The sequence below is a fragment of the Macaca fascicularis genome, chromosome 12 (assembly GCF_037993035.2).
Source record: "Macaca fascicularis isolate 582-1 chromosome 12, T2T-MFA8v1.1".
Lineage (NCBI taxonomy): Eukaryota > Metazoa > Chordata > Mammalia > Primates > Cercopithecidae > Macaca > Macaca fascicularis.
In genome coordinates this window covers 129,121,866-129,147,149 of record NC_088386.1, presented here as the reverse complement: position 1 = coordinate 129,147,149, position 25,284 = coordinate 129,121,866, and the positions used below count along the sequence as shown (strand labels likewise).

Sequence of the window (25,284 nt, the reverse complement as noted above, 5' to 3'; positions counted from 1 at the left end):
CCGAATGTCAAGAAAAACGCCACATACACAGCTGAGTGAGAAAGGCACAATTTATTGGTCATGCAGACTTCCACCACGGGAATGTGGGGCACATACCCTTCTGCGTTCACACATACCGCTGCATTTAGCTCCCTACATTAATTCTGCTATGTTGAAAAAGCAACATAAGGAAAGACATCACCCATCTATTCTCCTAATAACCAACGAAGCAGAGCTGAAAGACACAGAGAGAGGAAGAAAAGGCTGCACTATTTCAAGAGCGTGGAATCAAGAGGCCCACCCTCCCTGGCAGCCAGGCTGGAGAGCACGGCTTTCGGGAGCAACAGCAAAGACTCTTCTATCTGCATGATGGAATATGTGTTGGGGGGCTTGGCTTAACTGTGGCTGGTGATGGCTGCCCACCTCGAGGAGGGCACAGGGAACCTGGCACAGTCCTTGGCATCTCCAGCCCAGGCTGAGGCCAGATCTCTCCACTGGAGAGTAGGAGCTGATTTCCTGCTCCTTCCAACTAAAGAACTGAGAAGCCAGGTAGATCCCTGCTCTCAGCTCAGCGATGCCGGGACTCCCGGGCTTTAGCTAAAGCAGCTTGTGTCACTGAAGCTGGACAGAACAGGCTTCTTGTACCCTAAACAAGCTACCCAGACTCTTCAGCTCCTTAAGGCTAAGCCCTTGTCTCACTCCAGGAGGGCACTGGGCTTCTTAATGCTTTCACCCCTCCGAACACACACCATGAACTGGTGGGTTTGGGCACGTGGTTTTAAGTGGCTAGAGCCTCAGCTCTCAAGGTCATCCTGATGTGATGAATGTTCGTAAAGCACTTAGCACAGCACTTGGCACATCGTGAGTGTTCGATTCACGTGGTCATTATTATTATTAACATTATTATTATTATTTATATCTCCACCCTCGAATCGGCGCTGCAGTTCCTTTCTTCAGAATGGCGCCCTCAACAAGGCACTGGGGTCCCAAGTACCAAGAGCGAGCTGGAGACCCAGACTATTTGTTGCCTGTCTGGTGTGCGTTTTTCTTCCAGCCTCAGCACTTGGTGCCAAGTCTCACAGGCAGTGAACTCCCTGGGCCACAGAGAAGCTAGGCTCTTTCCTGAAAACACAAAGCCTTGCATAGGAAGCTGGGCAGGAGGAGCCAGCAGGAGGTCCTGGCAGAGGGTCCAGTGGCTTCGCGCTGTTCCTCTGGGCTCCCGACTCACTGGCAGCTCACTGAGGGCTTCACTGTGGGACAAGAACAGAAGGGCTGTCAGGGCTCATTCTCACCAGGCCATGTTGAACTAAGTGGCCCGGGTCCCTGCATGCTGTGGGCTAGGCCAGGCTTCCTTTAACATGTAGCTGAGAAGAGCCAGGGCTCACTGTTCTAAGTACTTTACCTAGTTATTTAAAAAAATTGCTTTTTAGAAATGGGGTCTTGGTCTTACTCTGTTGCCTAGGCGAGAGTGCAGTGGCGCAATCATAGCTCACTGCAGCCTTGAATTCTTGGGCTCTAGCTAGCCTCATGCCTCAGCCTTCCCAGTAGCTGGGACTACAGGTGCATAGCACCATGCCCAGGTAAGTACCATATATCTTTATCTATATATATGTAAAAAATATATACACATATGTAATACGTATAGCATATATATGAAATGATATGTAATGGATATCAATGTAAATACATAAATATAAATATATAATTTCTATATAGATGATAATACATGGTAATAATACAAAATAGCCTATAATGCAATTCTCCTTCTAAGGCTATGAGGTAGGTACCATTAACAGCCCCTTTTTACAGATGGGTAAACTGAGGTTCAAGGCACAGAGCTAGGAAGTGGGAGGGCTGGGATTCAAATCCAACATAGCCTGGCTCTGCAGTCTGTTCTTTTTTTTTTGAGATGGAGTCTCACTCTGTTGCCCAGGCTGGAGTGCAGTGTCACGATCTCGGTTCACTGCAACCTCCACCTCCTGGGTTCAAGCAATTCTCCTGTCTCAGCCTCCTGAGTAGCTGGGATTACAGGTGCACACCACAATGCCCAGCTAATTTTTGTATTTTTAGTAGAGACGGAGTTTCACCATATTGGTCAGGCTGGTCTTCAACTCCTGACCTCAGGTTACCCACCCGTCTTGGCTTCCCAAAGTGCTGGGATTACAGGCGTGAGCCACTATGCCTGGCCCAGAGTCTGTTCTTAATCACTGTTAGTCTTGCTCAAAAAATTTTTTATTTTACATGAAGGAAAGGGAAAGTGTGCTGAATTCTCCAAAATACTGGGAAATTTTCAAATATGAGTGTGAATAATAAGAATGAGGCTGGGTGTGGTGGCTTACGCATGTAATCCCAGAACTTTGGGAGGCCCAGGTGGGCAGATCACCCGAGGTCAGGAGTTTGAGACCAGCCTGGTCAACATAGTGAAACCCCATTTCTACTAAAAATACAAAAATTAGCCAGGCGTGGTTGCAGGTGCCTGTAATCCCAGCTACTTGGGAGACTGAGACAGGAGAATTGCTTGAACCCAGGAGGCAGAGGTTACTGGACTCTAGCCTGGGCAACAAAGAGTGAAACTCCATTTGGTTTTTGTTTTTTTTTTTTAATTTTTTGAGATGGAGTCTTGCTCTGTCACCAGGCTGGAGTGCAGTGGCATGATCTCGCCTCACGGCAACCTCCGCCTTCCAGGTTCAAGTGATTCCCCTGCCTCAGCCTCCCGAGTAGCTGGGACTACAGGTGCACACCACCATGCCCGGGTCAATTTTTGTATTTTAGTAGAGACGGGGTTTCATCATGTTGGCCAGGATAGTCTTGATCTCCTGACCTCATGATCCACTGTGCCTGGTGAAACTCCGTTTCAAAAAAAAAATTATAATAATAACAATGAGATATAAATGATTTAGGTTCCTTTTCTTTATGGAATCTTCTTCCTCTGGGCCTGACACTGGACTAAGAGTTTATCCACAGCCCCACCTTTCTTCCTTTCAACAACTGCTGCAGAGGCAATGCAGGGTCAGGGATGTGTGGGACAGGCAGGCCTGGGTTCAAATCCTGACTCTCCCTTTTCATGGAGCAGTTCCCAAGACCATCACTCGCATGTGAGCACATGCATGCGTGCACACATGCATGCACACACACATGCATAGGCACACACATACGCACTCACGCATGCACACGCGCACACATGCACACGAGCCCACGTGTGGCGCCCCGCACCTGCATGGCAGTCCTGCTTAGAGGCCCCGGTGGCCCCTCCTCCGGCCGGTGCTTGCCATGGTACGGGAGCTCGCTGTTGTCCCGGTAGTCGCGGCTCTTGGAGTGCTGGAGGTGCAGGACCACCGGGCTCTTGACTGGCAGCGGCGGCCGCGGCGTCGGGGTGGGCTGGGTCTGCTGGTTCATTTCCGACCTGGAAGGCTTGATGGGCCTCTTGACTGGCACTGGGGCCTGGGAGCTGATGGCCGTCTTCGGCTTCCCTTGGCTCTTGTCCCCGCCCGCCGCCCTGCCCTCGGCAGAGGACGAGCAGGTGAAGGAGCGCAGCCGGGGCGCGGGCGCCTGCTTGCCGGGCCCCTCGCCGCGATCAGCCTCCTGGGCTTTGGTGAGCACGATGCTGGGCGACAAGATGCCGGGTTCCGGGCAGGGCGGGGGCTCCTTCCGCAGCATTTTCGGGGATTCCTGGTCCTTCCTGGGAGCAGGTTTAGGGAAGGAACTCACGGACCCGTACAGGGGGTTCTCAAACATCTCGGGCTTTGTCAGAGGCAGGTCCTCCTGAGGCAGCGTGTCTCCTGCGTTCTTCCCCAGGTCACTGGGCCTAGAGACAGGGACAGAGCAGGGAAGACACATGTTCAGGGGAGAAGACAGGGGGGCGTGACTGCTTAATGACTCTGGGTCTTTCTTTGGGGTGATAAAAATATTTCTGAACTAGTTAGAGACGTGTAACATTGTAAATGTACTGAATGCCACCAAATTGTTTTGTCTTGTTTTGTTCTAGAGACAGAGTCTTGCTCTGTCACCCAGGTGGGAGTGCAGTGGTGTGATCATGGCTCACTGCTGCCTCAACCTCTTGGGCTCAAGCAATCCTTCCCCTCAGCCTCCCAAGTAGCTGGGACTACTTGGGAGTAGCTAGGAGTAGCTGGACGTTGCTGGGAGTAGCAATGCCACCAGGCCTGGCTAATTTTTTTGTTTTGTTTTATTTTGAAGAGATGGGGGGGGGGTCTCACTATATTGCCCAGGCTGGTCTTGAACTCTTGGCCTCAAGCAATCTTCTCACTTTGGCTTCCCAAAGTGCTGGGATTACAGGCACAAGCCACTGTGCCCAGCCTAGCAAACTGTTCATTTTGAAATGGTTAATTTTTTTTTATTTTTTATTTTTTATTTTTTTTTGAGACGGAGTCTCGCTCTGTCGCCCAGGCTGGAGTGCAGTGGCCGGATCTCAGCTCACTGCAAGCTCTGCCTCCCGGGTTCGGGCCATTCTCCTGCCTCAGCCTCCTGAGTAGCTGGGACTACAGGCGCCCGCCACCTCACCCGGCTAGTTTTTTGTATTTTTTAGTAGAGACGGGGTTTCACTGTGTTAGCCAGGATGGTCTCGATCTTCTGACCTAGTGATCCACCCGTCTCGGCCTCCCAAAGTACTGGGATTACAGGCTTGAGCCACTGCGCCCGGCCTGAAATGGTTAATTTTATGTTCAGTGAATTTCACCTCAAGTAAAAAAAAGGAGGAGGAAACAGTACTGTGTTTATCATACGTTGTCCTCAAAGAGAGCCTCAGTTCTGGTCTAGGACCTTTTCCACCATAAAACCTGTTCACATCAGAGCATCTTTGAGCAAGGGGCACAGGACTGGAGGATTTGTAGGAGAAATGAAGCAAGCACTTATATGGCACCTCAGTATCAACCCCTCATCCTCAGATGAGCCTGCTCTCCACAGCCCCTCCCCACCTCCCCAGTCAACAGGCCTCCTTTCCTGGCTCCTCCCATCCCCACCCCCAGCCTCTCCTCTGACTCTAGCAATTCTGCTCCGACCCAGCATTTGCATGACTGCCCAGGAAGGCAATCACACCTCCTCCTCAGAAACCACTTGTGCTACTTGAGGGTGAAAGCTCAAGAGGCTCCATCTACCAAATTTGTGTGTGAGACACTTCCCCATGCACAGCAACACAGCCACAAACAAGGACAGAATCTGAGCTCAGGGGGCCAACATCCCAGTTAACACAGTGTCCTTCCCAGCCACATGAAGTCTTCTCCTTGGAAGGCTCTACTAACTCATAGTGGAAGGAACACGTGGCGGTTGTGGTGCAAGTCAGAGGGAACTCGGACACTTGTGAGTACTGGGGAAACCAAGGCCAGTAGCTAGAAGAAAGGCCCGACCAACTCATGGGCAGGGGAAGCTTCTGTGTTGTGACCCAAAGTAGGTAAGCGCTGCCTTTGCTTGTTTGTGTTCTGATTTATCACTGCTCTGACTGGAGGTGATTTTCTGCTGAGCAAACTATGAGAATGAGGAATGGGAATGCATTTTACTTCCTGACCAGCAGCAGAATCTCCCAGGAGAGTGTTCTGGGATCTGCTTTCTACAAAAAAGGAAGCTACTGTGAAGAAACTGTGGATCACTGGGAACCCACTGAGGCTGTCACGCCTGTTGCTGATGGAATGTGCACTGAGAAGCTGCTCAGAGGCACTCAACAGTGACTCTTTGGGGAGCAGATGTGGGCTCAGGGGACAGAGGCAGGATGTCGTCCTCACACAGGTGCCAGTGAGATGCCACGGAGCTCCAAGGAGGCTAGCCTTAGGGACACACCAAAGGGAGCCTGACTATGCACTTGGGGGTGTTGCCCATTATTTTTTGGAAACACCTTAGAGCAGATGCATATAGAAATGCTGGGGCCTCAAACAAAGACTTTGGAAAGGTGCCCCTCCATGTGCAGCCCTCTTCTGACCCTGTGTGGACCCGCAAAGGCCGTTGCTGTGAGTTAGCCAAGGGAAGAGGGCACAGGAGGGAGTAACTGGCATGGTCACAAGTTTTCAGATGAAGGAGAAAGAAGTCCTGACCTCTGACCACCCTCTCTCAGTGGCTGAGATGGGAGGAGGGGGCTCACTTCAGAGAACTGGGGGCAGGACCAGGAAGAGAGCCCTGGGTGCAAGCCCTTTTGTGATTCCAAAGCTCACTCCTCTGGGAAAAGAGCAGCGAGATAGAGACCAGGGAAGCCTTCCCTCTAAGAGGAGGCTTCTGCTGCACGTAGAGAGGGAAGGCTTGGTGGGGGCGGACGGGGAAGACTGGGGAAAACCACAAAAAACTCAAAAGTAAGTCTTACTCTCCTGACCAAAGGTAACAAGAAATCGACTCCTATAGCAGGCCACAGTTGTTGAATAAAGGAACTGATATCCAGGGGACAGAGTTGATTCCTGCAGCAAATGACTGTACTTCTCAGATTCAGGAGACCAGAGTCTCATCTCTAAAGCAGCTAAGCACTTTCCAGGAGCTGAGAAGAGTCCCCTTCCTAACTGCACCGCTTCTGTCTGGGGTCACCAGCTGTCCTTGCTTGCGCAAGACTGAAGGGTCTCCTGAGATGTGGGGCTTTTAGTGCTAAAACTGGGACAGTACTTGGCAAACCAGAAGGTCAGTCCCTGCACTTGGGTCTGGGTGATGGTGGGGAAACACTGATGGTGCTTGTAACACCTGCTTCCACAGCCTTTGCTCTGGCTGAGCCCGGGACCTGGAGCAGCGGAAAGGGATGAGGCAGGTGTGTGAGCTGCAGGGCTCCAGGCTCCAAGCGCCTCCTTGGCGAGCAATAAGTTAGAAGTGCACCCTGGGGGCCCCTTGCCCGTGGATGGCAGCCTGTCTGCAGCTGTCGCCATGGGGCTGTGGGGAACATGCTCCCACCAAGCTGTGTGCTCATTGTTATGCACCAAGATCCATTCACTTTGGAAACTGAAAATCATTCACTTACACAAATAATCATGCTCCTTGTTCTTTCGGGTTGCTTAGAGCTCCCATTCCTGGGGTCTCCAAAGAGGTGGCCACACAGGCACCTTGATGCCCACTGAATAGTGCCTTTTGTCCTCATATTTCCAGGGCAGGAAACTGAGGTTGTTTCTCCTCCCCCCAAGTTTCTTAGGGAATGACCGGGGTCTGACATCCTATCAACACATTCTGTACAGAGGGAAAGAGAGACAGCTGAGCTGAACTCCAGGGCTCTCCTGTCCTGTCATTTTCTCTCTCTCTTCCTGACTTCCTCCCATCTATCTTTTTTTTGAGACGGAGTCTTGCTCTGTCACCCAGGCTAACGTGCAGTGGTGTGACCTCAGCTCACTGCAACCTCTGCCTCCCTAGTTCAAGCGATTCTCGTGTCTCAGCCTCCTGAGTAGCTGGGATTATGGGTGTGGGCCACCACGCCTGACTGATTTTTGTATTTTCAGTAGAGATGGGGTTTCACCATGTTGGCCAGGCTGGTCTGAAACTCCTGACCTCAAGTGATCTGCCCATCTTGGCTTCCCAAAGTGCTGGGATTACAGGCGTGAGCCACCGCGCCCAGCCTATCCGTTTTTTAGAGCATATCTCGCACATCTTGGGAAATGAGACTGTCAACAGCTCCTCCATCCAGACGAAGGCCCCGCCGGGCCAGGCCTGGGAAGGGTGGAGCTGGAGGGAGCTGGAGGACAGTGTGATGGAGAACAGCCCCCCTGCTGGCTCTGCCCCATGTGGTGGACAGCACCCAAGTCCTCGTGGAGAAAAGATGAAGAAAAAAACCAGTGGTAGGGGAAGAGAGGCTGAGAGTGAACCCCTTAGGTTATGATAAACCAGCAAAGAGCCTCAAGGGAGACAGTGCTCACGCTATTTTGCCCATCTTAAATCGTTGGTAATTGGGGCTGCACTTTCATGCCTGTCTGTCATCCTGCGGCTACAAGAAACATGTAGAGCTCCCCACTTGTGTATCCATGAGGGGCCCATGGTTGGCTCTGCTCTGTTCCAGCAATACTGGAGAGCAGCTGTGCCTTTGGGAAGTGCTGACTCTGTTCCTTGGCTGCCTGGCCTGGTCTCCTATCTAGCTTCCATTCTTCTGCCTGGCCCAGTTCTAGACTCAGATCAGTTTTCTCCACCGTCCGGGGCTTCCCCAGAGTTTCAGGGCCAGGCCCCATCTCTCTGCGGGCCAGCTACTCTGCCTTTTACATCCCTAGTCCAGTTTCTAACTAAGTGTCCCCCACAGCAGAGACTAGGAAGCTGCTTATAGAACAGGGAACCTCGTGGTCGAGAAAAAAGAGAGGAACTGGAGGGTGGGAGCAGGCTCTACATGGAAACTCCCACCCTGTCCCATGGGGCTCTCTAGGGAGCGGGAGATGCCCGAAGTCTCACTAGCTCTAGAAACATTTTTTCTTTTCTTTTGAGACGGAGTCTTGCTCCGTTCCCCAGGCTGGAGTGCAGTGGCGTGATCTCAGCTCACTGCAACCTCTGCCTCCCAGGTACAAGCAATTCTCCTGCCTCAGCCTCCCGAGTAACTGAGACTACAGGTGCCCGCCACCATGCCCAGCTAATTTTTTGTATTTTTAGTAGAGACGGGGTTTCACCGTGTTAGCCAGGATGGTCTTGATCTCCTGACCTCGTGATCTGTCTGCCTCGGCCTCCCAAAGTGTTGGGATTACAGGCGTGAGCCACCGCACCCAGCCTTTTTTTCTTTTTTTTTTTTTTTTGAGATGAAGTCTCATTCTGTCACCTAGGCTGGAGTGCAGTAGTGCAATCTTGTCTCACTGCAACCTCTGCCTTCTGGGTTCAAGCAATTCTCCTGCCTCAGCTAGGATTACAGATGTGACCCACTGCATCTGGCTAATTTTTGTATTTTTAGTAGAGACGGGGTTTCACCATGTTGGCCAGTCTGGACTCGAACTCTTAACCTCAAGTGATCCGTCCACCTCAGCCTTCCAAAGTGCTGGGATTATAGACGTGAGCCACCGTGACTGGCCAAAACTTGTTTTTTTTTTTGAGACGGAGTTTCGCTCTTGTTGCCCAGGGTGGAGTACAATGGTGTGATCTCGGCTCACCACAACCTCCGCCTCCTGGGTTCAAGCGATTCTCCTGCCTCAGCCTCCGGAGTAGCTGGGATTACAGGCATGCACCACCACCCCAGGCTAGTTTTATATTTTTAGTAGAAACGTGGTTTCTCTATGTTGGTCAGGCTGGTCTTGAACTCTCGATCTCAGGTGATCCACCTGCCTTGGCCTCCCAAAGTGCTGGGATTATAGGCGTGAGCCACCACATCCGGCCCAAAACCTGTTTTTTGATATGTATATAGTTTTTATAGGAGGTTCCTTTTCTTGGCAATATCTTTACAAATTTTTACCCTTTAAAAAGAAATCGAGTTGCACCAATAGGTTAGGACATGGAAGACTCCACATACATGTCTTAGGAGCCTGCTGTGTTCAGGCCCCACGCATAAGTCATGAGCCAAGCGGACACAAATTGTGGCCCTTCTGAGGCTTCCATTCTAGGGTGAAAGCCCAGGGCGCTTTCATAAGTAGGGAGGGAGCCGTCTTAATGAAGAGGATACTCACCTTGACTCCTGCGTCCTTGGGGGGAGACCCCGGTTTGCTGTCGAGGGTAAAAACTTCTTGGGTGATATGGGTGGCTGGCAGGGAGGTGTCGTAGGACTTTCTCCCCTGCAGGGCCCCAGCGGGGAGTCCTTGGGTGGCTGGTCATAGCTCCAGGCTGTGGGCTGCTGGTCAGGGGACAAGGTCTGCTTCACGTGCAGGGGCACTGGTGGCCCAAAGGGCCCCACTCCCATGTAGTTGGGGTTGAGGATTTCGGTGATGCTGGAGCCACTGCATGGAGGGGCCCTGCAGGGAAGACATGGAGTCACATCTCAGAGGTCCCTTCCCTTCTCAGGGTCAGCACCAGCCCAAGGAAAGTGTCCTCTGACAACCCTGGGGCTCCCTCGGGCTCTCCTCAACTCTTTCACCTCTTGGGCAGTGATTCATTCATTCATTCATCTATCCACACAACACTGTGGTTACTGAGGGCCTTGAACGCACCCGGCCCCAGGCCAGGAGGAGGGAATATGGCTGTGAGTGAGGCAGCCGTGGTCTCTATTCTTATGGAACTCACTTTTGATGGGAGAGAAAAACAAGCTCAGTGGCACAGAGACACAATATTGATGTAGTGCTGAAGTCTGAGAGTAACAAGGGGAAGAGATGGAGGCTAGTGAAGCATTGGGACCAACTGGGCATTGGGTGGCCCCAGGAGGCCCCATCTGAGGGGTGGTCTTTTAGCTGAGATAAGAAGATAAGCAGACAGGAGAAAGAAGGGGAGAGTGTTCTCGGCAGTGGTAAGAGTACTTGCAAAGGCCTCCAGGTGAGAGGGGTTTGGCCTGTTCCTGGACAGTCTGAAGGCTGGTGAGCAGGTGCAGAGGATGGAGTGAGAAGCTGCAAGGCTGGTGGGGCAAAGAGATGGTGGGGGGTGGCCTGGGTGGCAGGAAAGAGGGGATTTTCAGGGCAGACTGTGGCAGGGGTTCATCTGGAACACATCAGCCCACACGTTTGTGTGTGCAGCGTCAGCATGGAGGCAGCCACGTGCATATTTAGAAAAATGAGTGTGAGGTCACAGAGATCAAGGCTGGAGCCTGGAATGGGGGGCAATCAGCTTAAAGCTATGGAGGGCATGGCCCAGGCCTGGGTGAGGTGGCCCCAACAGATACATTGCATGCTGTCACTGTGTCAGGCACTCGCCTCCTGAGAACTGAGTTCTGAGTATATAGATTGTCAGGGACACTCCACATCTCCCATGTGCTCCGCCAGCCTGGTTCCGAGTTGTACCTTGCTGCCATCCACCAGTGTCTGCTTCAGAAATAAATGCTTGTTCTCATGCTAGTCAAAATGGAAAAGAATTTGTTTCCCTACACTGATCCTGATTTTGGAACCCAGTAGACACTTCAGAGCCAGGATGCATTTGCTGATGGGATTATCATAGGAGGGAAAGAGGGAAAGGGGATGCTTGTGTGCCCACAGCTGTGAACGTCGGAAGCTGGAAGTGGATCAGGGAATGTGCTAGAGATGAGAATTCCTGTGTTCAACAGGGGTGGCTGGGGTGAGGGCAAGGGTTGGTGGGGACGAGTGTTGTGGGGAAGGGAGGGAGGAGAGGAACAAGCTATGTCTGCTGCTGGCATGGTTCTGCCTCCTCGGCTGGTGAGCTGGCAAAGAGACCAGAACTTGATTCTGGAACTCGAGACCACATCGGTGAGTTAGGGCAGCCCTGCTACCAAGGATGTCTGTATTCTGGTAATACAGACTTTAACATCTGTACTATTCTCAGTTCAGTCTCTGCCGAGAACAACCGGTGTGCATTTTCCCGCAGTGATTTTTCTTGCTAGTGATAGTGTGGGGTTTGGTGGCCACAGATCCCATGATTGCTGGTGTCGTTTGTCCCACAGGAGACACAGCCACCATTTGTAGACTTGGAATCTCTCCATCTTCTCTGCAGTCACTTCTTCATGCATTAGGCCGCAAGTTCCTAAGTCAGGGACTGCACTGAATTTGCCTTGATTTCTCTAGAACTGGACACATCATAGGGACTCAAAAATGTTAGCTGAGTCAAACTGAACTTTCCGTCACGTTAGAGTTTCCCAGGCTTTGTCACAGTCACACCAACCTCCCCAGCAGTCAAACGACACCGAGCAGTCAGGAGAGCACCTCTCCTGGGCTGGAGCTTCTTTCTCCTGTGTCCTGGGTCTCTCTGTGCTTCAGTTCACCTTCTCACAGGCCCTGGGTCTGCAGAGCCATGCTAGTGTTTTGTTTTGTTTTGTTTTGAGACAAGGTCTTACTCTGTCGCCTAGGCTGGAGTGCAGTGGCACAATCACAGCTCACTGCAGCCTCAGCCTTTTGGGCTGAAGCAATCCTTCCATCTCAGCCTCCTAAGTAGTTAGGACTACTACACCCAGCTAATTATTATTGTTATTTGAGACAGAGTCTCGCTTTGTCACTGCTGGAGTGCAGTGGCAAAATCTTGGCTCACTGCAATCTCTGCCTCCTGGGTTCAAGCAATTCTTGTGCCTCAGCACCCCCGCCCCCGCCGAGTAGCTGGAATTACAGGCATGTGCCACCATGCCCAGCTAATTTTTGTATTTTTAGTAGAGATGGGTTTTCACCATGTTGGCCAGGCTGGTCTCAAACTCCTGACCTCAAGTGATCCACCCATCTTGGCCTCCCAAAGTACTGGGATTACAGGCATGAACCGCTGCACCTAGCCAAATTTTTTTTTTAGAGACAGGGTCTCGATATGTTGCCCAGGCTGGTCTCAAAACTCCTGCGCTCAAATGATCCTCCAGCCTTGGCCTCCCAAAGTGCCGGAATTACAGGCATGAACCATCACACCCGGCCAAACCATGCTAATTTGTCATGAGTCCCTGATATCCACCCTCCTCACACCTACCCCACACCCACTTTACCTGCTGGTGGCTTCCCACTGCTTCATGGGATCATGGCTGGTGAGGCTCTTCAGGGTCTTTGGCCCACTGGACTCATCACGCTCTGTCTTCACAAAGTCTGGAAGGAAAGGGCCGGGAAAGAGCATGTGAGGGCCCAGCTTCCAGAGCTTAGACAAGGGATGGCAAAGGGGGTTCCATTTGCAGGCTAAAGCTGCACAGTGAATAGTGAGTACCTGGGGAGGTGAGTTAAGCAAGATTCTGAGGCCTCATAAGAGTTCAGTGATTGATTAGTTATGCCTGTTGTGGATCCACGGAGAGTAAGCAAGATTCTGAGGCTTTGTAAGAGTTCAGTGATTGATTAGTTATGCCTGCTGTGGATCCACAGAGAGGAGAGTTGGGATCCAGAGTTATCATTTCATGTGACATTTCCAACTTATTGGTCTCATCAAGGAACAAAGCAGGCAAATATGTTTTGTCAGACCAGGCGCGGTGGCTCATGCCTTGGGAGGCCAAGGCAGGTGGATCACTTGAGGTCAGGAGTTCCAAACCAGCCTGGCCAAGATGGTGAAACCCTGTCTCTACTAAAAATACAAAAATTAGCTGGTGGCGGGCACCTGTAATCCCAGCTACTCGGGAAGGTGAGGCAGGAGAATTGCTTGAACCGGGGAGGTGGAGTTTGCAGTGATCCGAGATCGTGCCACTGCACGCTAGCCTGAGTGAGACCTTGTTTAAAAAAAAAAAAAAAAAAAATGGCTGGGTGCAGTGGTCACGCCTGTAATCCCAGCACTTCAGGAGGCGGAGATGGGTGGATCACTTGAGGTCAGGAGTTCCAGACCAGCCTGGTCAACATGGTGAAACCCTGTCTCTACTGAAAATACAAAAATTAGCTGGGTGTGGTGGTGGGTGCCTGTAGTCTCAGCTACTCTGGAGGCTGAGGCAGGAGAATCACTTGAACCCCAGAAGTGAAGGTTGCAGTGAGCTGAGATTGTGCCACTGCACTCCAGCCTGGGGCACAGAGTGAGACTCTGTCTCAAGAAAAAAAAAAAAAAAAGCGGTTTGGAAGGTACAGAAATCTGGGTGGGCACCATGAGGGCGGGGTTTAGGCACGTACAAGGGTCTGTTTGTATATGTAAGTGGGTACCACGTGGCCACGTGGACAAGCATAGGTCGCCCAAGAAATGGTAAATCTCAACTGCAGCTGTAGCTTTGGTCTTCCCCGGACAGCCTGGAAGGAGCCATTTAACAAGAGGTAGGTTCGCTTGGTACCCTGGGTCCTTCTTTTAGCGGAGATGCTAATGGGGGAATGACAAGGCCTAAGGGCTGATAGGTGAGGTTCGGGGCTGTGAACACTCCGCAGGGTTGGGGAGGGTGATCTGGGGGTGCTGGGTGTGGGTTCTGTTGGGAAATTTTTGAGTCGAGTGAGGGCTGGGTCAGATTGTCTGAGATCTTTTCCAGCGCTGGATTTCTGCTCTGAGGCCGCAGCAGAGAGAATATTCGATAGCTTTGCTGAGAGAAAGCACGTTCCTGTCCCTAAGTGGTGGGCTGAAGAGGGTGCTGGGGAGGGGCTTGCTGCTTACCATAGAGCTTCTCCCTTGTCTTGCCCTGAGAGGTCTGCAGCTTGATCTCCCCCTGGAAGTGGCCTGTCAACTCCCCATGGTGGGTGAGAGGCGTGTAGATGGGCAGCTGCGTTTCTGTGGCCTCTAACCGAAGGGCAATGCAGCCCTCGCCTGCGGGGAAAGCGGGAGACAGCTGGGTGAAGATTCTGCCTTTTCATGGCGGAAACACCAAACTCTTGGCCAGAGAGTTGGCTCTGTCATCCAAAGACGGTGCTTTGAAACTATGGCCCAGGGAAGGGTTATTTAATAAATACGTCAGAACAGCACCGCAGTACTTTGGGGGCAAATGTCTCAAGTCTTAGAACAAAAGGTGGATTAGTTGATGTAAAAAAATTATATTGTAGAAAACGTAGCAGAAAGACAGGATTAAACACTCATCTGATTGCTTTGGGAATGAAAACTTCCCAAGATCTGATGCAGTATAAGACATGACAGAACAACATTGGCGGCAAGAGAATATGCAAGTTTAAAACTTGCACAGAGGAAAAACCTAAAATAAAAAGAAAACAGATTGGGAAGAGTATCTGCAGCCAGCTCCCCAGGCAAGAGGGTACTCCATCTGAATTCCACGAGGAACTCCTCAAAATCAAATCCCCAGCACGTACATGGACAGATAATACAGACAGACATTTCACACGAAAAGAACTGCAGCCGGCTAATTTTAATAAATGGAAAATAGTTCCACTTTCCTAGCCATCAAAAATGCAAACTAAGGAATCACTAAGTTGCTCTTTCACAGACATGACGTTGGCGTAGATAGGAAGGGAGAAAAATAACACCCAATGCACCGGGCACAGTGGCTCACGCCTGTAATCCCAGCACTTTGGGAGGCTGAGGCGGGCTGATCACTTGAGGTCAGGAGTTCAAGACCAATCTGGCCAACGTGGTGAATCCCCGTCTCTATGAAAAATTACAAAAATTAGCCAGGGGTGGTGGTGCTTGCTTGTAGTCCCAGCTACTTGGGATGCTGAGGCAGGAGAATCTCTTGAATCTGGGAAGCGGAGGTTGCAGTGAGTCAAGATCGTGCCACTGCACTCCAGCCTCCAAAAACAAAAAACGAAACCACCCAATGCCAACAAGGATGTGGGGAAGCCTGTCCATGGTGAGGTCGGCTGAGACAGCCTTTACAGCAATCAGTTTGGTGTCAAGTGCCAAGAAGCACAAACACTGACACCTCTGGCCCAGCAAACGTGGGAACCTGTCCTCAAGAGATTACTCAAAAGAATAAAAAATGTAGCTGAAGAATAATAAAAAATGTCCACAAAGAGATTCATCTCAGCATTACTGATAGCACCAACAAAAACAACTGACAGAAACTCAATAACAGTACTTTTAAAATGAGGAATACTTTTAAAATGAGGATGCAGTAAGTCCATGGAACATAACGCAGCCATCAAAAGGAAGAGTCACAAAGATGGGGCAGGAGAAACATGGAAAATGTATTTAATCTAATACCAAGTGAGGGAAGCAGAGTATAAAATAATGTTTCTGTGATGGTAAGTATGAAAATCTAGGTGTGCCTATGCATGAGGCTGGAAATGTGAAACCAAAATAAAAATGATTACTGGAATGAGACTGTTGCTTTTTCTCCTTTTCCTTATGATGATATGCTGTTTGTGAGTATGAATGTGAAGCAGAAGAAACAAAGGAGGATTACAGGATTTTATTTTTAAAGACAGGGTCTTGCTGTGTCACAGAAATACAGGACTTGAATGAGAAAATGAAGCATGTGTTTTGTGTACTGCCTGTTTCCTGCCATCAAAGCTTCAAACATTTCAACAGCTACTCAGATGCTCTTGCATCTATGACGAGGGTACCCCATCAGGGCCATTACACTCCTCAGGCTCTGCCCACCCCTCCTCCAGCTCCGGGACCCTCTTGCCAGTGCTGCACTGGGAACAGGGAAGAGCTGCCTGGGCTCAGGCCCAAGATCCTGTTGTTACCTCCGACAAGCTACTCAGTAGCTGCATGAACTTCAGGTCTCCCAGCCTCCTTTCCTCACCTCCCCAAAGAGGGGAGCCACAGTGCCCACACCCAGGTGTTGGCAGAGCCTGCACAGTGGGCGACTATGCACAGGGCTTTCCTTTGTGTCTGCAGCCTCTTCCTCTTTAGTGACTTCCACCAAGCAGCATTCAAAGCTCTTCCATTTCAAACAAATAAGCACGTGGACAAATGTGCTCCCTTGACCCAGGCGCATTCTCCTCCGCCTCCTCATGCCCTGTTAACTCCTAAGTGCCAAGGTCTGATGTCACCCTGGCCCTTCCATGGACACTGCGCTCACCAAGTCTGCTGATGGGCTGAGTCACTTCATCTAAGGGACGCTCGGTCTTTGTGTTGGGACGCTCGGTCTTTGTGTTGGGCCCCTTGGCCACATTTGCTATTGTAACCACACCCTCTTCTTGACCCAACTTTTCTGATGGTGTCCTCAACACCACAGCATTCTGGTCTTCCTCGTACGCTGTGGCTGTGCCTTGGTCTCCCTTACCCGCGGCACTACACCTAACCCAGTGCAGGAAGTGGAAGCATCATTCATGCAGCCCTGATATGGTTTGGCTGTGTCCCCACCTAAATCTCTTCTTGAATTGTAGTTCCCATAATCCCCATGTGTCGTGGGAGGGACCAGGTGGAGATAATTGAATCATGGGTGGTTTCCCCATCCTTTGCTCAATAGTGATAGTGATTGATAGTGATCGTGATAGTGATGGTGAGTGAGTTCTCAAGAGATCTGATGGTTTTACAAGGAGCTTCGCCCACCAATGGGCACCCACTTCTCCTTCCTGCCATCATGTGAAGAAGGATGTGTTTACTTCCCCTTCTGCCATGGTTGTAAGTTTCCTGAGGCCTCCCCAGCCCTGCAGAACTGTGAGTCAATTACACCTCTGTCCTTACAAGTTACCCGTCTTAGGTATGACGACAACATGAGAACAGACTAATACAGACCCTTTCCCCAATCCCAAGCCCAGTTTTCTACTCCATTCCTCTCAACGTTTTTCCTCTTCTCTCCCTTTTTACTGTCACTACTTCTATTCTGGCTCACTCATCTGTCATCTTGATCACTGCAGATGCAGATTTCCAAGATGTGAATCTGATCCTGTTACTTCCTTGCTTGAATCTTCAATGGCTCCCTACTGCCCTCAGGATAAGGTATTTGCTCTTAGCTTGGCTTGTAAAGAGAGGCTTGGTCTGGCTCCTGCCTCCAGCCTCTCTGTCCCCTCCAGGCTCTCTCTGCCTCTCTCACCCCATGCCTAGCCACACATGTGGTCTAGCAAGGGTGATCCTGACTTTGGGCTGGAGCCACAAACAGGCAGAGATGGTACAAAAGCCCCTGGTGTCTCTCTGGCCACAGGCCTCCACAGCCTGCCTGGTCTGGGCACTGGGCATTGCCGAGCAGAAGACCAGAGAGCCCTGGGCTGGTGTTTCCAGCACCCCAAGTGCCACTCAGGGGACCCTGAACCACACCTCAGCCCAAATTGCTCTGGCTGGGGGGAGGGGGTCTTCAGGCAGAGGGTGGCCACTCGGGGGCACAAGCAGCAGCCCCTTTGTGCCTGAGCAGGTGTTTTAGAGACTGGGTCAGCAGAGGGGGGTCTGTGGCTCCAGATCTGTGAGCTGAGGAGGCTGACTCAGGACACATGAGAAGCAGAGAAGGGCAGGCAGACCTGGGTTCAAATGAGGGCACAGCCACCACTACCTGTGTGACTTGGGCAAATCACTTGATCTTTCTGAGCCTCTGTTTACTTGTTGGAGAACAGTAAGGTCTTGTCAAGATTGCATCACATAATACTGGAAAGTGCCTGGCACAGATCTCACACATAGGGAAGGCTCAATACGTGGAAGGGGTTGCCACTGCTGGCTGTCCTGCCCAGAAGCCTAGTCGGGAGGGAAGGATGACTTAGTGATGACAGTCCCACTAGCAGCCCTGGGATGGGGAAAGGAGAGGCAGGAGCCTATGACTGGAAGTGCCAGGTGGGCTCTCCCTGAAGGTGATGCTATGTCACAGACCGCCAGCTCACTGGCAGGTGTGGCACCTGTCCACAGACCCTTACCATAGGATTCGTCGCTGTCAGAGGACTTGATGCTGATGAGGATGTGCTGGTCTAGCAGGTACTCAGGGTCAGAGATAATGGGCTTCAGCTGCAGAGAGAAGGGCACAGGACTGGAGTTGATGGGCAAGGGACAGGTGAGGGGACAGGTGGGTGTACAGGTGGATAAGGATGACGAAAGGTGTTCTTAGTCATCAGATCCAAATCTCTGCTGTCCATACCCAACAGAGCAGGTGGGGTATAGCTTTCACATACACCCTGTCCAGCAAGGTGGGGGTTAGCTTCCTTCCCTGTCCCCTTTACCTCCACACTGCACCCCAGGCCTCCTAAACTGAGCTGGCTCCCAGGTCCCAGCAAGAAGGCCTGACCCCAAATGGGCCCCATCCATTGCCCGCGTTCCTTCCCATCCCTAGGCCAGGGTCATGGAGGAGGACGCAGGCTGACGGACAAGTGGGGCCAGGCACCAGGTCTGGAATGACCCCTGCACTCCACCCTGCACCAGGCTCCCCGCACAGAGCACACACCTTCTCCTTGGCCCCTCCAGGACTGTGGCTGCATCCCAGCCCTGCCCCTATCTGGCTTGCGCCTATCTGGGGAGGACACAGCCTCTGTGTCCATCATGGCAGAGCCCCCAGCTGGGCCTGGAATGTCCTACAGATTGTTAGGGGTGTGGCTCAGCGAATGACAGACACAGACTCCCACATTCCATCTGTGAGCACGTTTCCAGAACCGGGGACTGCCAGCTCCCCCAGAGGCCCTGCTGGCCTGGCTGGTGGCGGGGGGTGCTGCTAGCAGGCTTTGCACAATGCTGGGGGAGCCTCGGACCTCACCAGTGGGGGCTGTGTCCGGGCGAGTGCAGGGAGAAGCATCACACGCACACTAGCTCCTCATCTGCTACAAGTTATGACTTTTCAGATTTATGACTTTTTCAGATGTGGGGCTGTTCCTCACGATGACTCCCATACAGAAGGGCCAAATAAAAAGGTGATACTTTGTTCTAGGGATTCCCTCCCTTCCTTTCCAGACACCAAAAAGCTCTGGTACAGGGCTCTGGACACCATGTTGGCCAACAGGGCAGACTCACTACATCTCCATTCAGAAAGTTCCAGGCTGAGCACAGTGGCTCATGCCTATAATCACGGCACTTTGGGAGGCCGAGGCGGGCAGATCACTTGAGGTCAGGAGTTCAAGACCAGCCTGGCCAACATGGTGAAACCCTGTCTCTACTAAAAGATACAAAAATTAGCGAGGCGTGGTGGTGTGTACCTGTAATCTCAGCTACTTGGGAGGCCGAGGCAGGAGAACCACTTGAACCTGGGAGGCGGAGGTTGCAGTGAGCCGATTTGGCACCACTGTACTCCAGCCTAGGCAACAGAGCGAGACTCAGTCTCAAAAAAAAAAAGTTCCAGAACAGATGATTGGAAATTGCAGTGGAGCTCTGGGCACTCCAGGGTTCCACGGCTGCACCAATCATCACTTGGCTCCTGGCACGAGGTGATGCCTGGCTCTAAGTTAGACCCAGGGCCAGAGCTGGGGGCCTCGGATGCAGGAGGAAGACCGGGTCCTCCCTGGGATGCAGTGGGAGTGGGGTGACAGACATCTGAACAACAAATGTCTCTGTGGGACACCACCACCCTGGCAGGGGGTGGCAGGGAGGAGGACTATCTAGGGGGCCATGGCAGAGATTTACAGGGTGAACAGAGGAGGCTGCCAGGCAACAGGGGTGGGACGGGGGTTCAGGGAGCAGGAGACAGTGAAGGCTCCTGCAGTCCTGTGGGAACAGCAGATGAGGCTGCTTAGCCCACTGGGCAACAGGAAGTCGACTGGATAAAGAGGGGGACGCCAGGATCAGATAGGCATTCCAGAAAGATCCATCAGCGTTCAGGATGCCTCAGCAAGAGGCAGGAGACAGGAAAGGTGGACCCCCTGGGAGGGGGCAGGGGGACAGAGGCAAGAGGAACAGCAGGACTTGGTGGCTGTGAGGATGTGGGGAGTGGAGGAAGACAGGGTGCCCTAGGGGGTCCCTGAGCTGGACAGGGGGGTGAACGTGTTGGGGAATGGGGTGCTGCTCTCTTTTCCAGCTTCACCAAAGGAGGAAACTACTGTTCAGGCCCTGCCTGGAAGCAGCCAGGGAGGAAGAGCAGGAGGAGGGGCTTGGGCCGGGTGAGGCAGAAATGTCTCCTTGGAGCCCAGAGCCCCCATGACTAAGGGGCCTGAAGACAGCCCCAGAACAGGGCCTTCTGACAGCTCTTCTGGGGCCTCAGTGGGAGACCCCAGTCAGAGCCACGTGAGCTGGCTGCGGCCTCTGAGTAATTTGGAATTGGGCCGCAGTGGGGGGAATCTGGAGTTCAGGTCAGCCGCTGCTCCTCAGATGATGTGGCTTTTTTACATGGCCTGAGAGTTGGTTCCAATCAAAGGTTAATGCCAGTGTGGGTCCAGCCTCCTGAAACCTGCCTACATCCTACCCCAGTCTCAGGAGAGAATGGGTCCCTCCACCTGTCCTTTAAAATTAACCTCCAGTGTCACCTCCGAGGGAACCTCCGAGGGCAGCCCCCAAGATGCCCCACCTCCTGTGATGGATCTGCCTGGCCTGGGACTCCTCTCCATTCCACCCCTCCCTCGCGGCATGAAAAAGAAACTCACTTCCCACCCAGCATGAACAACCACTAAGCTCCTAATAAGCTTGTACTCGATGACACCCGACACCTCCACTGTCAATTTAGCACTACAAAAGCAGATTCAGTAGAAAAGCATTAAAAAAAAAAAAATAGAGACAGGGTCTCACTGCATCACCCAGGCTGGAGTACACTGGCATGATCATAGCTTAGTGCAGCCTAGATCTCCTAGGCTCAGGTTATCCTCCCGCCTCAGCCTCCAGAGCAGCTAGGACTACAGGCATGCGCCATCATGTCTGGCTAGTTAAAAAAAAAAAAAATTTTAGGCTGGGTGCGGTGGCTCATACCTCTAATCCCTGCACTTTGGGAGGCCGAGACCAGTGGATCACTTGAGGTCAGGAGTTTGAAACCAGTGTGGCCAACATGGGGAAACCCCATCTCTACTAAAAATACAAACATTAGCTGGGTGTGGTGGTGCACACCTGTAGTCCAAGCTACTCAGGAGGGTGAGGCAGGAAAATCGCTTGAACCTGGGTGGTCGAGGTTGCAGTGAGCCAAGATCATGCCACTGCACTCCAGCCTGGGCGACAGAGCAAGACTCTGTCTCAAAAAAAAAAAAAAGAAAAACAAAAAAAAATGATTTTTTTTTTTGTAGAGATGGGGTGTCACTGTGTTTCCCAGGCTGGTCTTGAACTTCTGGGCTCAAGCAATCCCCCCGCCTTGGCTTCCCAAGTGCTGGGATTACATGTGTGAGCCACACCAGGCCAGAAAACCATTTTTTCTATAGCAAAGAAGACTGTGTTCCCACTAAAGTTTGGTTGAGTGTTTTCAATTCCACCCTCTGCTCTTGCAGGGTCACAGACATGTCAAGTACTTCGTGTGTTCACAAGTGTATGATTAGCAGCCAACAGACCCCTCTCTATGCCTCTCTGTACTCAATTCTATGAACCAGCACTGAATAGGAAAACAAGCATCAAAGCGGGTATTGGAGTCTTGGGGTTGCATCCTAGGTGTGTTACCGCAGCCATGAGGCCATGAACAAACAGCGCTTGGCCCTGCACCTGATTTTCCTTCTTTGCAAAATCATGTGGTTAGATGAGCTGACCTCTAGATCCCTTCTGTGATCCTTTAGGGGAACTGAAACCATTTAGGAATAATGAGGCCACATACCGACTGCTGCAAAGCATGTCATGAACCACCGCGAGCGAGAGCTTGCTCCTAGAGGGGCCTCTTTCCGCATTCGGTCTGTGAGATTTCTGCCCCCTCTGGTCAGGCCTGGCCATAGCTCTGCCGCTGGCTGGTGCTCCCGGCCTAGCAAATGAAAATCTTCTTTTGGGGAATGCCTTGCTCTAGAATTACCTTTGGAAGGGTCTCACCAAACTTCACCACCAGCTCCCCCTCACTTCCTTCTTCATTTTCTCCTTCCTGACTCTTGACGAAACCTGTTGGAGGACAAGAAGGCTGGTTTTCAGAAAACAGAGCAAGAACCAGACAGAAAAGACTCCCTGGTCACCCCACCCAGACCGAGGAAGATGTGCTCTCGCCCTTTTTTTTTTTTTTTTTTTAAATCTCGGGGCCTCAGCATCATTTAGGAGTCAGGCCTGCCGGGGATTCTGTTTTTGTTCAGGGACTGGTCATTTGCCAACATGGTCTAATTATTTTTAGGAAAATCAAAGAGATTCCCCTCCTTTTCAGTTCCTCTTTGCAACAAACCAGGCAACAAAGAAATCATCACATCACAGGCAAAAAGATTAGGAAACTTGACAGCTCGTCCCACGCCACTCAAGATAGCAGCCTTTTGAAATTCTAATTTAAGCTTCCTAATATGCTGTTTCCATAGAAATGTATGCAAGTGTCTTGATAGTTTATTAAAACCACCCGCACAAAAATCTTCATCATTTTTCGAACCGCTTTGACCCTGCTGGGTGAACTGGGGCTTGGGGACTCAGTGGCAAAGGCCGCTCTAGCACCAGGCCCGGGCCCGGCTGAGTTGGAGAAGGAGGTAGGGACCAGAGGGGCAGAACTGGCAGCACACGCTTCTTCCTGATTTCTGGAAGCATCCCAGCCAGGCCCTCACAAAATGCCCTTTTGTGGAGTTGATGTCCCCTATTCCTCCCCCGACCACTATGCAGACCATCTCAGTGAAGAGGGCTGGATACACGCAGCTCTTCCCTGGCCGTGAAACAGCTTTAGACAACATGCCTAGAAATGTCACCTGGAAAGGGTGTTTCCTAAACACAGTTTGTGCTAAATGCCGCTGGCTCAGGGGAGCCTGTCCATCTCCTGCTTGCTTTCGGACGCTGCAGACCCCCTGAGAAAGACGCCACGATCTCCAAAGAGCAAGAGGAGCCAGGGCGACAACAGGCAGCGACAGCTCCGGCCCTCACACTGGCTCTCTGAGGTCTGGACCTGGGCCCAGTGCTCTCTGGCTGAGTCAGAGCCCCAGCTTGCAGGGAACCTCGAGCGGGTCACAGTCCACCCTCAGGGGCAGGGATTGGACCCTGCCTGCCACCTACAAGGGACTGAGAGGTCAGTACATTCATGGCCATCCCTGCCCCTAGGGCTGCACAGGCCACAGGGGGACCCTTGGCAGTAACTGAGTGTCCCCTTGAGCCATCCACCTGCAGCCCCACTTCTCTGATCCGCTTTGTGAGTCTTTTCCAGGGAGAGGAGAAATGGGGCAAAGTGCCAAGTACAAAAGACGTTTATAAGAAGGCTCCGGCCAGCTCCGCCCAGAAGGTAGCTCAGCAGCCACTTACTCTCCAAGCAGCTCGAGTGGAACTCCAGGTAGAATTTGGTCTGGGACTTGGTCTTCAATGTGGCGTAGCACCTGAGAAACTCAATCTGTCCTTGGCTGTCGACAGTCCCAGGACCTGGAACAGGGGAGAACGGGGACTCAGTTCCACAATGTGCCTGGAGATGGAGCATTTCCAATTAGTTCTCATGCCACGTACTAAGCTCCTTCTCAGGGTCCCAGGAAGGAGGGAGTTTACTGGGAGGAGAACTAAAGCTACAGCGAAATCCAGCACCCACCCGAGCATCCTCAACCTCTCTGATGTATCATAAGCTGGCCAGGGCAGAGAGCGGGGCAGAAAGACGCAGAGTCCCAGGAGTCCGCACCTCATTTCAGCTCTGTCATTAAAGCTGTGTGACCTCAGGCAATACCCCCACTATTTCAGGCTCCCAGCTAGTTCCGGCAAAAAGACTTTGTAGAATGGCTGGGTTGCTCAATACCCAAATCAATGCTGTTGCTGAGTTCAGATGATGAGGGCTAGCAGCTCTTTCTCCCTCAGGCCCAGTGATCCCCGCTCCTTACTCTGGGCTCCGTAAGCTCATTTGTACAGAGTTAACTTGCCTGCAACTGTATTAATTTAGATGATGCTTTTGCAAGCATCCTTAAGCTGCTTTTAAACAAGTGTTCTGTCCTTTCATATACATTTTGAGCCACAGAACAGAGACTTGTTCTGAGACCATGAACAAATCTTTCCTTCCTCCATCCCTCACATCCTTCCTTCCTTCTTTCCTTTCTCTTTCCAAACCCCACAGTGCCCAGTCCAGGCTCTGCTTAGGTAGATGCCCTGTCAATGCTCAATTCCTGTGATCAGTGTTTTCAAGCATCTGCTGGGTACTGAGCCCCCGTGGAGGGAAGCCCAGCCCGACACTGAGGATGCCCTACCCTGGAATAGAGGAGGAGGTGGCAAGGGCAACCCCTTCAGGGCTGCAGGAGCTCAGAGAAAGGAGAGATGGGTGGAAGTCGGGGAAGAGGTCCAGCCTAAGGACTAGGAAGATTCTAGAAAAGCACAGTGGCCAGACTTAGGAAGGAAACACAATGGTGGGTCAAGGCTTGGGTGGAGAAGGGAGGTCACATTTCCGGGGCTGTGGATGTTAGATACAATAGGATGGAGAAAAGCATCCCAGGAAGACGGTGCTCTGGCCTCATGTGTGTCCCCCAGGGTATGAAGGACACAGAGCAAGATGGTCTTTCCTTGTATTTGGGTCCCCTATGTTCAGTTTTCCTAAAGGAGCCCAGTGACCACTGGACTGACCGTGGAGGCAGTGACTGGGCAGAGACAACATGGCTCCCTGGTCACTTAGGCCAAGGGCTGGATGGACACATTACAGAGAACACTTGGCCCAGCTGGGACGAGGGTAGCCTGGCAACCAGGGCTGGGCTGGATTATTTGAAAAATTACCTGCAAATCTAAATATTATTTACTGTGGTGTTTCCCAAAACTCAGTCATCTGCATGCCATCTTTTTTGTTTGTTTGTTTTTGTTTTTTTTTATTTGAGACGGAGTCTGGCTCTGTCGCCCAGGCTGGAGTGCAGTGGCCGGATCTGAGCTCACTGCAAGCTCCGCCTCCCGAGTTCACGCCATTCTCCTGCCTCAGCCTCCCGAGTAGCTGGGACTACAGGCGCCCGCCACCTCGCCCAGCTAGTTTTTTGTATTTTTTAGTAGAGACGGGGTTTCACCAGGTTAGACAGGATGGTCTCAATCTCCTGACCTCGTGATCCGCCCGTCTCGGCCTCCCAAAGTGCTGGGATTACAGGCTTGAGCCACTGCGCTCGGCCCTGCATGCCATCTTAACGATTTTTACCATCTCTGCCTACCACGCACCTGTACTACTCTTTACTTAAT

The 25,284-nt window shown here is 51.7% G+C and overlaps 1 protein-coding gene across 3 annotated transcripts in view; it reads right to left on the bottom strand.

Moving 5' to 3' along the window:
* Positions 1–32: 32 nt before the first annotated feature.
* The window catches only part of INPP5D (inositol polyphosphate-5-phosphatase D), a 153,674-nt gene continuing 128,422 nt past the window's right edge, over positions 33–25,284 (bottom strand). For all 3 annotated transcript variants that reach the window (XM_045367920.2, XM_045367922.2, XM_065526265.2), the window contains 8 exons: positions 23,407–23,520; positions 22,007–22,089; positions 18,036–18,123; positions 13,954–14,103; positions 12,398–12,494; positions 9,513–9,794; positions 3,193–3,784; positions 33–1,229 (listed from right to left, as the gene is read on the bottom strand). In XM_045367920.2, the coding sequence (XP_045223855.2) occupies positions 1,227–1,229; positions 3,193–3,784; positions 9,513–9,794; positions 12,398–12,494; positions 13,954–14,103; positions 18,036–18,123; positions 22,007–22,089; positions 23,407–23,520 (1,409 nt within the window). In that variant the 3' untranslated portion in view covers positions 33–1,226. The remainder of the gene's footprint in view (positions 1,230–3,192; positions 3,785–9,512; positions 9,795–12,397; positions 12,495–13,953; positions 14,104–18,035; positions 18,124–22,006; positions 22,090–23,406; positions 23,521–25,284) is intronic.